Below are 15,455 nucleotides of genomic sequence, written 5' to 3' on the forward strand. Positions count from 1 at the left end.
AAATATCTATCCCAGCAGAGTGTAGCCTCCCAATCATCTCAAATGCCCAGGTGAGAGCTGCTCTCTCTAAAGCTAAAAACACAGCATCAATGGGACCGGATGGTGTCCCCGGCTGTGTGCTACACGAACTCAATGAGGAACTAAACCCACACATAAGGCTGCTGTTTAATCTTAGCCTTACCACAGGATACACCCAAAGAGTGGCGTATGGCAACTGTGGTCCCACTCCACAAAGGCGGTGCTTCTATGGACCCTGGTAATTACCGCCCCATAAGCTTAACAAGCCTGGTCTGCAAAGCTATGGAGAGGATCATAATGGAACTCATAAATAAAGACATAGGGGACCTACAGACATTGGATCCTACCCAATTCGGCTTTGTCAAGGGCAGATCATGCCTCTTAAACTTGGTCGACTTTTTTGAAACAGTCACCAAGGCCATTGATGAGGGTAAGGCAGTTCATTCAGCCTACCTTGACCTTGCAAAAGCTTTCGACACAATACCCCACTCGGGTATTATAGAAAAGCTCACCAGCTTAAATGTAAACCCATATGTCACAAGATGGGTTGCAAACTGGCTCAAGGACAGAACCCACAGGGTTAGAGTTGCTGGTGCCATGTCAGACTCCAAGCCGGTCACAAGCGGTGTCCCACAGGGCTCAGTCCTGGGCCCCCTCTTGTTCAGCATCTACTTTTCAGAAGTGCAGGCAAACATAGGAGGATTGTGGCTGACAAAGTTTGCAGATGACTGCAAACTGGGCACCATAGTTGAAAATCCATCAGACACAGATATCCTTCAGAGAGGTCTCATAGAAACGGATAACTGGTGCCAGAGCCATGGCCTTAAGCTAAACGCCAAAAAATGTATAGTCATACCCTTTGGTAAAAACAAGGTAACCCCAAGTTACCACATAGGTGGCAATCCATTAAGCACAGAAGAGGTTATCAGGGACCTGGGGACCCAAGTTGACAGCAACCTTTCTTTTGACACTCACATTGCCAAAGTGGTTAGGAGGACCTTCTACATTGCCCACCTGATTATGAAGGGATTCACATCCAGATCAAGGGAGGTCATTGTTCCCCTGTACTCTTCACTTATCAGACCAATGATTGAGTACAATGCCCCATTCAGTATGTATCTTACCCGACACCTGCAGCAATTGGAAAGACCCCAAAAGTTCTTCACCAAAAGGATAAAGGGGCTCAAAAATATGCCATATGCTGCCCGACTGAAGAAACTCCAGCTCTATTCAGTCGCATACCGTCTGCTCAGAGGTGACCTGTGCCTGACATACAAGGCCATGTCCAACCCGGAATTAATGGACATGCTCCACCTCAAAAAATCCAATTCCACCAGAGCCACAAGAGCAAGAGACTTAAACCTCAACACGGATATAAATAGGATGTGCTGGAGGGACAGATTCATCACCCAGAGACTCCCTATGCTGTGGAACAGAATCCCGGTCCATGTGACACAGAGCACCTCGCTGGCTCTGTTCAAGAGGAATCTTGACCAGTGGATGGGAGATCATAGGTTTACCCTGGGGATCATCTCTGTATCACTGCTGGACAGAGGCACGGCAAACTAATGGGTATAGTATTCTTCAACCTAAGGGGTGGTGAAAGCCACACAACTCTGGCTAGGCTTATAAATGCCCTAGGGCAGATAGCCTAGTATGAACCTATGAACCTATGAATAGAAGAAGGAAGCTACTACATAATAGAGCAAAATCCCAAAAAGGTAAGGCATCTCTGATCAGTATTAGCAAAAAACTACGGGCACACATAAAATCGTCTAAGGCCAGCTTCAAGAGAAAAATTGCTCAGGACACTAAGGATAATCACAAGACTTTCTTTAGTTATGTTAGTAACCTGGGTGGGAATTCCCAGATATGCTTAGAATTAGTCCAAAATGACAAAAAATACACTGAACCCACAGACATTGCCAACATGCTAGCTGACAGGTTCAGTGCAAACTTCTCCCCTCCTCCCCACCAAAAGGGCAAATATCTATCCCAGCAGAGTGCTGCCCCCTGACATCTCAGATGTTCAGGTAAGAGCCGCCCTCTCCAAAGCAAAAAACAAAGCATCAATGGGACTAGACAGTGTCCCGGGCTGCATCCTACATGAACTCCAAGAAGAGCTAAACCCAAACATAAAACTACTGTTCAGTCTCAGCCTTACTACAGGATATGTACCCAAAGAGTGGCGTACAGCAACAGTGGTCCCTCTCCACAAAGGTGGTGCCTCAATGGATCCTGGAAACTATCGCCCCATAAGCCTGACTAGCTTGGTCTGCAAAACTATGGAAAGGATCATCATGGACCTCATAAATAAAGATATTGGGGACCTACAGACACCGGATCCTACCCAGTTCGGCTTTGTTAAGGGCAGATCCTGCCTCTTAAACCTGGTCGATTTCTTTGAAACAGTCACCAAGGCCATTGACGAGGGGAAGGTGGTCCACACAGCCTACCTGGACCTCGCAAAAGCCTTCGATACAATACCCCACTCGGGCATTATAGATAAGCTCACCAGCTTAAATATAAACCCCTATGTCACTAGATGTGTTGCAAACTGGCTCAAGGACAGAACCCACATGGTTAGAATTGCTGGAGCCATGTCAGACTCCAACCCAGTTACAAGTGGCGTCCCACAAGGCTCAGTCCTGGGACCTCTCTTGTTCAGTATATACTTCTCGGAGGTACAGGCCAACACAAAAGGACTGTGGCTGACCAAGTTTGCAGATGACTGCAAACTGTGCACCATAATTGACTCTCCAGCTGACACAAGCATCCTCCAAAAGGGCCTCATAGAAACAAACAACTGGTGCCAGAGCCATGGCCTCAAGCTAAACGCCAAAAAGTGTATAGTCATTCCCTATGGCAAAAACAAAGTGCCCACAAATTACCACATAGGTGGTAATCCATTAAGTACAGAAGAAGTAATTAGGGACCTGGGGAACCCAAGTTGATAGCAATCTCTCATTTGACAACCACATGGCCAAAGTGGTTAGAAAAACATTTTATATAGCCCACCTAACATGAAGGGATTCACATCTAGATCAGGGGAGGTCATCGTGCCTCTTTACTCATCCCTCATCAGGCCCATAATTGAGTACAATGCCCCTTTTGGGATGTACCTTACCAGACACCTGCAGCAACTGGAAAGACCCCAAAAGTACCTCAACAAGAGGATCAAAGGGCTCAAACAGATGCCATATGCTGCCCGGTTAAAGAAACTCCAGCTCTACTCAGTGGCATACCGCCTGCTCAGAGGCGATCTGTGCCTGACGTATAAAGCCATGTCCAACCTGGAATTAATGGACATGCTGCACCTCAGAAAATCCAAATCCCATCGAACCATGAGCTCAAGAGACTTGAATCTTAGCACTGAAATAAATAGGACATGCTAGAGGGACAGATTCATAACCCAGAGGCTCCCTTCACTCTGGAATAAAATCCCAGTCCAGGTTAGGCAGAGTCCCTCATTGACTCTCCTCAAGAGGAATCTTGATGAGTGGATGGGAGATCGTAGGTTTACCCCGGGTATCACTTCTGTGTCACTGTTAGACAGAGGCACAGTATACTAACCTTGAAAAAGGGCATAGCAAAATTAATTTAAAATGGGTGGCGAAAGCCAAACACACTCTGGCTAGGCTTATAAATGCCCTAGGGCAGATAGCCTAGTATGAACCTATGAACCTATTGTTTCTGAATCACTCAGTTTGCTCAATTAGGCCATCTAATAAACATTATGAAGATTACTGCATGTTGCCATTTACATGCCTGAGCACCTGAAGACAGCTCTGCACATGTGTGGGAAGCCAATTATTTTAAAATAAGGAAAATTGGTATTCCATGATTAACTATCTGAAGGTGCTGCTGTTCAGCAGTCAAAAGGAAAGAGGACTGCCATGCTTCACAATTTAAAGTACCATAGGTTCCTGCAGGAGGACTATACTGGGACACGCTATAGGGCTGATGCCTGGAAGAGTTTGGCTAAGGTCATCTCCCATGTTGCTGGCTTCACACACATGGGGGGAACATTGCTGTCACCACTACAATGTCATGAGCTGATTTAAGACTGACCTACTTGGTATTTAGGGGGTTGAAGTTAGGGAGCATTCACTATCTCAGTACTGTTAAGAATATCATCTTTGAGCTTAGCAAATAACTTGCCTCCATCCAATTTCTCATCATGTCCTGTGTCTGTCACAGCAGAAATTGAAAGGAATAGGCAGATGCACAAGAGCAGACTATTTCACCAAAGAGTTCACCAAGGTGAATATATATGCTGCCATGAAAAATGTCTCTGCAGAGTAACAGTTGTAGTCATAAAAAATAATTCTGTATAACTGTTATACCACAATACCATATATGTCAGTACTGCCACGCTTATGGATAGTAGTATGAATGTGCAATTTAAGAAATGCACTTCTGCAAGCCTCCTTCCATATAGCTGCAGAAGTGGATTATTGTTATGCACTGAGATTGTTAGGATGTTTGCAGGTTCAACTCCCCTCTAAAAAAGTTATGTTACAGTGGCAGATAATATTTTGTCACCTCACTAATATCAGTGCACTACTACAACGTTCATAAATGTAATATCTGTAAGTATTGCTGCACAGAGACAAGTACAGGATTTAACAGAGGGCATAGGGGAAACCATATTTATACAGGGGGAATCATATAGAAGAGTTTTCACACAGAGAGTATGGTAAGGATCGTAGAATGGTCCTTACATACTCAAGTGACATCAAGGGGATCTGCAATGTGATTAGGAACAACTTGGAGATTCTGATGTTAGATGAGGAGATGAAAGGGAGTGTAGGGAAGGTACCTCACTTTGCCTTTAGAAACAACTGTAACCTTAAGCAGCTTCTTTGTAATAAAAATGGGAACTGTCACTCTGTAGTTTCACAAAGAAAAGGCACCCAGCCATGTCACAGATGTACTTGTTATAAATTTATTTATAAAGGAAATGTATTTTTACATACAAAGCAAAAGAAAGAATATTATTTTGATGGTTATACAAATTGTACCAGTAGGAATATAGTGGATATGGCTACTAGTGGCCTCTGTGACTCCTTTTATGTGGGTAAAACCATGAGACAGCTAAAGGAGAGGCTGTCCAAACACTTGAGTGACATTAGGCAGCAGGATGTAAAAAAAAAAAAAAACCCTTTTTAAGCATATCAAAGAGAATGAAGGACATTCTTTTTATTTTAGGGTAATACAGAGTATGGGTGATAACAAGAGAGGGGGAGATGTTAATAATCTAGCAGAGAAAGCAGAAATTTGCTTGATAGGCAGGCTGCAGGCATACAAATCTCCAGGTCTCAATGCCTGCTTACCAATTAAACCTGGTATGAAAGGGAGAAGGCTTAGCAGACATGTCTGAAATTTTGATATAGAGGGTGTGTCACTGAATTGATCGGATATGTTTCAGTATTTAAATGTTTTTTAACTGACTTGTTATATATGAATCTGATGAAGGATCTAGGAGATCTGAATGCGCTTATCCCAGTAAATAAAGTCTTCCATTTTACTGGTGTCATACATTTTGTCACCCTGGCCGCGGTGACTCTGGTAATTATTCTGTTGCTTTTATATATATATATATATATATATATATATATATATATATATATATATAGATATGTATATATATATATATATAGAGAGAGAGAGAGAGAGAGAGTTTTGTTATTATCAAAAGTCAAATAGCATCACAGGCCGCAAGCACATATGTGCTTCCTTGATAAATAGCTTCTAGAGTTATTTTCTTATGTCAGATTCCATGTGAAGATGGCATTTTGCTCACCACCCCCCCATATGTTATAATGATAAAAACATGTTGATTTCATACCTTTGAAATTCCTACTATTAAAAGGTTATTATGCTTTCCTTTATTAGTGTCAACAATAGTTAAGAATGCAATATTCATTGTTTTTGTATTTCTCATCCCCATCCTCTTTGTCACTATCCTTACTTCAGATATTTATTTTGTTTTGTTTTTCCTCTATATTTTGCTGCAATTATATGCAATAACACAGCAGCCTACACCTAACCCACTGGTAAAGCCTGTCTCCCCACAGGTGGCAGCAGTAGTGCTAACACCACCAGCACCAGACCAGAAGCAGCCAGCACATATGGATGCCAGTCTGCCACAGTTGTCTCTATACCTCCTGCCCTACTTGAACTATCTATATCAGGTAACCCTGCTCCAGAGCGGTTGTAATGGTACCCAACAGTATCAGTCCAAATGGAGGTGACAATTTTATTACCCATGGGAGCTGATAGAGCTTATGGGAGAAAGATAATGGACAGGAAGTTGGATGCCTGCATTGGTGACATAAAGACCATGATCTGGTGAATTGTTGAGTCAAGTGGGATGCCACCTTCTGAGGCAGGACTCAGCGGTGAGAGTTACCATGGTGACAGTTATTCTCCCACTGAGTCTAAACAGACACAGAATGAATTTGTGAAACACCCTTTCCTATCCCCCAACCCAGAGTTCCTCGTGCTTTTTGTGTCTATGTCTACCCTTGTATTTTGTGCAGTTTTCCCTCACTTGTCTTTTCCCTGGTTATCTGATATCTCCTTTATTTTTGTGTTCTCCCTACCTGATTGTGTTAACCCAATATGCTGTCAGTCATGTCTGTCCTTCCTGATAACTAACCTCTTCCTCTTACCATTCATTTACTTCCCTGACTTCTTTCCCCAACTTCCCTTTTATAAAAAAAAATGCAGGGCACATGTCCCACAAAAATGACTCCCACCCACACTACTTGCTACTCAATTTCAAGGATATTTGACTAATGCACACATGACTGGCACCTATTGTTTGATGCATTCATCATAAAAAGTGTACTTTTTAACAAATAATGGAGGATTGATGCCATTAAATACTTATAACTGTTCTTGGAATTCTCTAGGATTATTAAGCTAAGAAGCTGAGAGGCATGCTCCTATTCCACCTCCATCCTGCTCATTCTTTATTTGTTTACCTTATATTCTACTCTCAGCTTGTTTCCCACTTTCATCTCTGTCCTGTACTCAAACTTTCAACCATTGGTATGGTCAAATAGTAAATAAACACAACACACATATATGCACATATGGACATGAAGGGCTTATAAAAGAGAAATCATCTTTCTGTGTTCATGTGTTGTACATCAGGTCACAGAGAGCAATGTCATTGTATATGTATAACCACTGAGACATAACACTTCTCATACAGTGGAAAAATTAAGTCTAATCCTTGTCATGCAAATGAGGAAGCTGTTGCTACACATCATCTTGCAAATCTGAAATTAAGTAAAGCTAATGCCTTTATTCTAACTGCTTCAATGGCTTAGTGTACTCATGCAATAATTTGTACTGTGTCAATGTACTAGGTGGGGGTTTGAAATCCCTGGGGTTATATGTTGTTTTACAATGTTTGTTTTGTAGTCTGCATTTTAGTAATATATGTTTTATGACCCTTTTAGTCTAACTGCTTCACTGTCTTCCCTTGTTAAAGCACTGGCATTGAGAATAACACTAACAAAGGCATAGGCTAAAACCATTGAAACTTTCCTTTCTATCAACACTGGAACTGATAGATGTTCCTCCTTCCCCATTCCCATCTGTAGAGACTCTAACGCAATCAAAAAAGTATTTTATAATAATTGGGGCATTTTGACCTCTAGTCAGGAAATCAATATGAAATTGGGTTCCTGTCCTATTTTTGCTTACAAGAAAAATAAATCTCTGCAATTAATGTTTGAGAATAGAGACCTACCTTTTTTATTGTCTCCCAGTGTTATACATCAAGTACAAGGTATGTTTACTTGTGGCAAATATATTGTTTGTAAATGGATTTTTACTGGAAACAGTTACACTTTTAAACACAATAATTGTATGGTTAAATTTAATGGTCATTTTGATTGTAATTCCAATTTTGTGGTCTATGCTGCTACTTGTACCACTTGCTTTTCATTCTATATTGGTAAAACTATACGTAAACTTTCCACCAGAATTAAGGAACACCTGTCAGCTATTAGAAATGGTGATCCAAACAATGCATTAGCTAAACATAGTAACACTTGCACCTTGTTTACAGGATTTAATTTCTTTGTTTTATATCATGTACCTTTGTTTTTCGGAGACAAAAACACCTTACTAGAGGTTAAGGAGTTGCGCTGGCAGCTTCTGTTAAATGCTGAAGCCCCACCTGGTTTGAATGAGCATATAAATATTAGATGTGCTTTAAAATGGAACCAATAACTATAGATATTTATCTCACTTTCTTTATATTTTCTGGAGTTCTATTTTCCTTTTACTTTTATTGAATATTCATATCTTACTGTACTGTAGAATTTACATATTTCTGAATAGTTGACCTTCTATTGGTCTTAGTACTTTGATGTCATTATCTCATTATAGTTATGCTTATTTATTGACATGCTATTTGTATTGTTACTCATTTCTGAAGAAGTCCAGCACATTAAATCTGGATGAAAGTGCTAATTATTGGCTCTCGGACTTTTATTTTATTTTATTTATTATTATTTTTTATTATATTTTATTCTAGTTGTTATTTTGAAGTTTTGTGATATATAATTCAATCCTTTAATATTCGGCTGAGTTTTATGGCATATATTTATACATTACATCAATGCATTGTCGACCACAAGTCCCATCTGTGTGCCTGGAATTAGAACAACTACCAGCGATGCTTGTGCACATTTGATGTTTACCTCAGCTGCTTGCAAATGAATCTGGCAATGAGGTGATCTAACACAATCTGCTCATGGATCTGTACCGTGGCCATGACAAGGAGCTGCAGATGGCATGCAATGCCCTAGTTTCATACAGAGGTAATAACCACTGTGGTAAGTAGTGCTAGTCTGGCCTTTAATTTAGATGCAGTGTTTCTGAACATGTTTTACATTTCTCTTTGTATTGAAATGCTACTCACAGCCAGCTATCTACATCATTTTAAATGAGTTGCTAAAATAACATTACTTCCTTAATCAATATATCTTTTTGAAGACATGTCTATTTCTTGATGTATTTTGGTTTGTTGAACAGAAGTTAAAATTATGATTATCAGCTCAAAAAAGGCTCTCCAATGTTTGTTAAGGCTAGTGGTTTACCAAGTTATTTTATTCAGAATGTGGTTGGTCAAAACTCTTTTTCACCATATACTAACAAGTTTTACTTACAATAAAACAACCCAGAGTCACCTTCCAGCAGGTACTAAGGTAAGTAAGTATGAGTAGTTCAGGATCAGAGCTCCACTCTTCAGAAAAATGATACAGAGTGATGCAATGGATCACCAAAATGTATTTTGCCAGTTCATCTTCAGCCATCTTTAGTAAACTGCATTAGACCTCCTTTCCCCCAAAAAAGAAACTGCCTTTACCTGGGTTTAACTGCTTGATCCTATATGCTGTATAACGCAAATGCTCTATGAATATTTATAAAATGCTTCTAATTTTATTTTTCTTCATATGTGTTAAATTTCCAATCTTGCATGTCATGCAAAATAATAGCATGTTTGTCACAACTGATGAAATGAAATATCGCATTTTAATTATTTGGTGAAGGAATGCAGAAGGTATATTTGGTTAAAACTCACTGAAAACATTATACTTGTTTACACTTTTAACTAAGTTATTTATTTTTAATTTTTTAGTTGAAATACATTTAGAGAAGTCAAAAGCTCACAAAGAGTTGATAGTTACAGATAACACTATTGGATACAATCCGTCAACAACAGAAAAGAAGGCATCCTCTGAAGGACCTCCCATTGCAGTAGGTGATGAAGGATTCGAAAAAGGGAAGCACTACTGGCAAGTACAAGTAGGAAAAAGAAAACAGTGGTTATTAGGTGTTATCAGTGAGTCTGGAGTAACAAAAGATTATCTTCAACCATCTCAAGATGAACATTTGGTTGGGATTGGAATGAAACATGGAAAGCTCTCTGCAATTCATTCACCAGATGCTGAAGTTAGCCTTAATACAAATTGTGAGACAATTGGAATTTACTTAGACTATGAAAAAGGTTTAGTTTCATTTTATAATGTTGGTGACCACAATAAGATGGGTTCTTTTGTTAAAACTTTCAAGGAAAAAATATATCCATTTTTTAGTCCGGGCCTATTTGATGGTGATGAGCAACCCTTAAAGGTGTGTTCCTTCAGATGATGTACTTAGCTGCAGTATAATTCATGTATTGTGTTGTGTGTTCATCATCACTTGCTTTGTAGTAGTTTAGCATTGCAGAAATAGACAGTTTCCAACACCTTCTCCATATATAGTGGTTTAGACAGGCTAATCTGTGAACACTACATCCATTGCACATTACATCTGAAATGGACATGCCATCTGAAATTGGAACTCTAAACACAGGAGTCCCACAAAGCTCAGTCCTACCGCTACTGTTCTCCCTGTTTCTTAATGATATTACACAGGACTAACCCAAGTATGATATTACCATGCATGGAGATGACACTCTACTAATTATAGCCCCCAAAACAAAACAAACATTGCAAAAAGCAACACAGTCTCAATTCACCAATCTCTGTAACTTGCTCCACAATAGTAAATTGCAAGTAATCAGTTCCAAAACAAATATCATGTTCTTATCCACAGCATGAACATTGGCATTGCTACCTCCAGTAATCTTAATAGACTGAAAGGGAACTTTACATCAAATGTTAAGCAACAAAAATATCCAGGATTAATGCTTGACCCACTATTACATTTTAACATTTACAAAGATAATGCAACCAACATGGTTTTACCTCGACTAAAACCTTGTTATCATTTCTCAAACACTCTTCCTTATTGCCAGATTGGCTTTAGCCCCAAAATATCCTAATATCAATGGTTGAATATACCCCTCCTCTTATTGCCCTTCACTCAGCACACAAACATACAAGCAGAGGGAAACAGAATACTTAGATATCCACTTCTAACAGATAGAAAATTTAACCATTGCATCTTCTAGGACAAGGTAGAGTAGCTAGCCATTACAACAGAGCGTCTTTTTTTCCTAGTGCTCTGATTTACAAAATTCTAAGTCTAGGTTACTGCTCTCCACTTAAACAGTTACTACAAAACAGAGAATAAAACTACTTCATTAGGAATAGCCATGAAAGTATGGTCAAATAAGCCAGACCTATATTCAAACAGGCCATAGCAGTAAAAGCACATTCCAGAGTAGGATCAATTATATGAAACAAGTTCTCTACTTAAATAAAACAATAGTGAAAATCTGCATTTATTCATAAAAAATAAGCTGTACTTTCAAAAGGAATGTAAGTGCAACTACTTCCATGACAATTAAATGGTGCTGAAAGGGTGCTGGAAAGCTGGTAAACTCTTACTAATATGAAACTGTCTTTATGTATTTGCTGATGTGTATTTAGTGTTCTTGCAATGTTAACCATGTATTTTATACATTTTTTTTATTTCTTTATTAAATTTGTTTTAATCTTTGTTTTCTCATAATGACAATGAGTCAACTTTATTGTACTTTTGACTTAAGTCAAGGCTGAAAAGGGTCAATTGACCAGCCCACCTACCTGGTTATCAAATTGTAAAATAAAATAAAGTAAACTGACACTTTTTAAACTCTTGTTATGGTTCCCCCTTTACCATTTCATAAAGTGAATATAACTACACAAATCATTTCTGTCAATGAAGAGAAATAAAACCTGAACACCATATAATGTTTCCCTCATGTGTTTGCATACTCATTTAAAATATTTCAATAGTTGAAAAATTAAGTGATTATAAAAAGGCATATGTTAAACACTTTTCTCAGAAACATTAGTAGCATTTTTGAAACAGTGTTTGCTACAAATCCATATTTGTGCATTTTCTCATCCTTTTCTTTATAGTCACCTTCTTAAGTACAAGTGGTCATTTACAGTACTAGAACATCCTTGTGGTACTTTTGGTGTGCTTTTTATTGGGGCTGGTTCCCTGTAATGGGCTGCAAGCTTTATGTATGACTTATAGAGAGAATGAGGTTATAGTGTGATGAAAGCAACTGGTTGTAAGCTTGTCTGAAAGAAAGACAAAAAAAAGGAGAAATGTTCCAAATTAAAGGCACAATTGCTGGTGAACACTAAGAAACTGAACCTGCAGTGATTTCCTATGTAAAACGGCAACCAAGGAGTTCAACTCCATAAAGCTGAACTAATCCAGATGGCACCTTTAACAAGTTTAATCTCCGTGAGGTGTATGGAAGCCAGGCTGCACTTATGTATGCAATAATTAAAATCAATAAGGAATATAAAAACAAATTGATTTCTTGTGCAATACTCAGCACAGGAAATCAGTTTCTGCACTGAACCACTGTAGTATTAAGTATATAGTAATGAATTTGCTCGCATGATGGTACAGCGGTAGCATTGTTGTCTCATAGCAAGAGGTTCTCCTGTTCAATTTTTGGCTGGAGTGTGTTCTGTGTGGAGTCTGCATACTCTCCCCGCGGTCCCTCTGAAAACATGTGTGAATGGGTGTGTCTTCACTGAAGGTTAGGTGTCGGGCTGGCAACTTGGCACTATAAAAATCTACTGCCAATCATTAGCGGACCAGAGTTCTGCTGCGGCGACCCCTAACCGGAAAAAGACAAACAATAATGAATTTGCATGATGTGACATGACTGGAAATATTCTTACTTATGCAGATTTATATATGAAAGAGCATCTAAGAGATGTCTTTAATTCTGACAGTGCCCACGTTCCCACATTGTCCATCATTAATTACTTAGATGAATTAGATAATATGATCACACTATATGGTCAGAGCTCTTCACTTCTCACTGTTGCATGTTTTCCTTATTCTTGTTGCATCTTATGCTATTCAGAATTAATTTATCAAAAATATATAAAATCCCCACATATTCAGTAAGGATAGTCCTTTATAACAACTAGTTGTCAGTTTTACCACATTGATAAGTCATTGACACTTTTCCTTCCCTATCTTTAATAGTGTTATAAAGCCTTTAATTGTTTGTTGTTCTTCTTTCGGCTTTTCCTGGTTAGGGGTCGCCACAGCTTAACTCCTGTCCACTAATGATTGGCAGTAGATTTTCACGGTGCCGAAGTGCCAGCTCGACACCCAACCTTCAACGAAGGCATGACCATTCACGCATGCCTTTCAAAGGCCACTCGATCATGGGGAGGACATGCAGACTCCACACAGAAGGCACTCCAGCCAAGAATCGAATGGGAGAACCTCTTGCTGTGAGGTGACAACGCTACCGCTGCACCACCATGGCTTCTTTATAAATTACAGATTGTTCTGTTAATTAATGTAATTAATTAAAGGTTATAAAGCCTTTAATTAATTACATTAATTAACAGAACAATCTGTCATTTACTTCCACAAACATATTATACTCCATCAAAAATATATTGTCCCCAGTGGCCTCCAATTCCAGTGGCCAGTCTAAAACTTTCTTCACTGCTAGAGATACATATATACAAATACATATATAAAAATATTTCAAGCATGGGCGTTAATACTCTTCTAGCTTGCCAATATACCAAAACACTTGTTCCCATAATAAGAATCCAGGCTGTTCTTAAAAATATCTAAACTAGTACTTGCTATAATGTAATTTGGTAGTCTGTTCCATGCATCAGCTACTCTGTCAGAGAACCAATTAGCACACTTCTCATTCCTATAGAATTTTCTACACAGGTTGTCTGGTGATTCTCTAGTACATTTTGATAATCCCAAATATCCCCAGAGGTAGTTGTCTCTATATGCTCTATATACCTGAATAAGATTTCCTCTTAGATATCAATAAGAAACATTGTACAAGTTCAGATATTTTAAATTTTCATATCCATGGATGCCCTTGGTATATTTACGCTGTACATTTTCCAGTTTACGCATGTTTGTTCTCTTATAGTGTTTACATATTGTTATTCCATACTCAAGTTTGGGTCTATTGTATCTAACAAACAATGACTTCAATATGTTTGATTTCCTAGCCTTTATAAAATGTTTATACAACCTATAGCTCTATAACTGTCATTAACCAATTGGTTGATATGATCAGAAAAACTCATAGCTGAATCTACCCATATATCCAGGTCATTAAATGAGTCTACATTTTCAATCACTCTGCACTGTATTAAATAGTCACCTTTCAATTTGTCTCCCAAATCTGTTGTGCTTAGTTTTTGATATATTTATCAGCATATTAGATGCAGTAGATAACCTTACTTCCACTCCATAACAAAACAAATATACAAATCACCATAACTAACAGTGAAGCTGGTTAAAGTTCTTGCTTTCTTCAATCACTCCCACACTTTCATAGGTTCTTAGGTGTGTACTAGGCTAATGGCCCTGGATCCTTTACAAGCCTAGCCCATAGTAGTGCTGCCTTTCTACACAAAGACTTAGCTAATGTCATACTTTTGATGATAAAGTGTACTTAGTGTATTATATGTTTCAAGGAAATATGACGTTTGACATACTATACTATATTGACACATATGTACTCTTTGTTAGTGTAATCTTTATCTGTTATGTTTTTGCGGAGATTTTCTCCCCGGGTCTCCCCTGAAAAAGGGCGTTTAACTTAGTTGGACACTCCTGGTCAACAAATGTCAAATAAATAAATAACATTCTACAAGTTTGTTTTTCTTCATTCTTTACTTAAGACTAGCAGAATCCATCCAAACCTGTGCCATTCTTCTAACAGTGCACTCCTAACTACCATGGTGGTCCTGCCTGCACTTCATAATGCTTTGCCATGTTGATTAGCAAAGTATTTGTAATAAGTTACCCCAGTTTTCCTGCCTGATTAACATGGTACAATCTAGGTTTCATAACTGAAAGAGACACAGTTAAAATGTCACCTGTTTAATAATACAAAAATTGTGCCCTGGTTATCACATCTTTATAAGGAAACAACACACAAACAACCAGTTGCTGTAGCCTTCAGTAATAAAGATACAATACTTTGCATTTGACCTACTTCCCAGCTGTATAGTGACTCCCTGTTTGTCTCAGTTAAAATAAACGAAGTAAAATAAGTTACCCTGGTATGTATATATATATATATATATATATATATATATACACCCCAAGCATCACCCAAAGATATAGCCGATTATACAGTCTCTTGGGTTACAAGAAATTTCCAAAATGAAAATTTATTACTAGATGACTTTGACTTGGCTGGAAGGAAGCCGCTGATAAACACTCACTGCCAGCAACACAACTATCTGAGCTCATTCTGATGTTGTGTCTTTCGGCTTTAACCCAGTTAGGGGTCGCCACAGTGGAACTCCAGTCCGCTAATGATTGGCAGTAGAATTTTATGTGTCGAGTTACCAGCTGTGACACACAACCTTCAACGAAGGTGCGCCCATTCAAGCCTGGCCTCAGATAATTACTTGAAACACAAGAAGTGATAAGTCCACAGTAAT

General features: G+C 38.6%; 1 protein-coding gene across 1 annotated transcript in view; it reads left to right on the forward strand.

Moving 5' to 3' along the window:
• LOC122791475 (butyrophilin subfamily 2 member A1-like) overlaps positions 1 to 12,544 on the forward strand; it is a 797,187-nt gene extending 784,643 nt beyond the window's left edge. Inside the window, exon 12 of the mRNA XM_044059218.1 lies at positions 9,686 to 12,544. Coding sequence (XP_043915153.1) covers positions 9,686 to 10,197 — 512 coding nt within the window. The 3' untranslated portion in view covers positions 10,198 to 12,544. The remainder of the gene's footprint in view (positions 1 to 9,685) is intronic.
• Positions 12,545 to 15,455: the final 2,911 nt, after the last annotated feature.

This window comes from Protopterus annectens, chromosome 17.part0, assembly GCF_019279795.1.
Source record: "Protopterus annectens isolate FY-2018-M chromosome 17.part0, PAN1.0, whole genome shotgun sequence".
Lineage (NCBI taxonomy): Eukaryota > Metazoa > Chordata > Ceratodontiformes > Protopteridae > Protopterus > Protopterus annectens.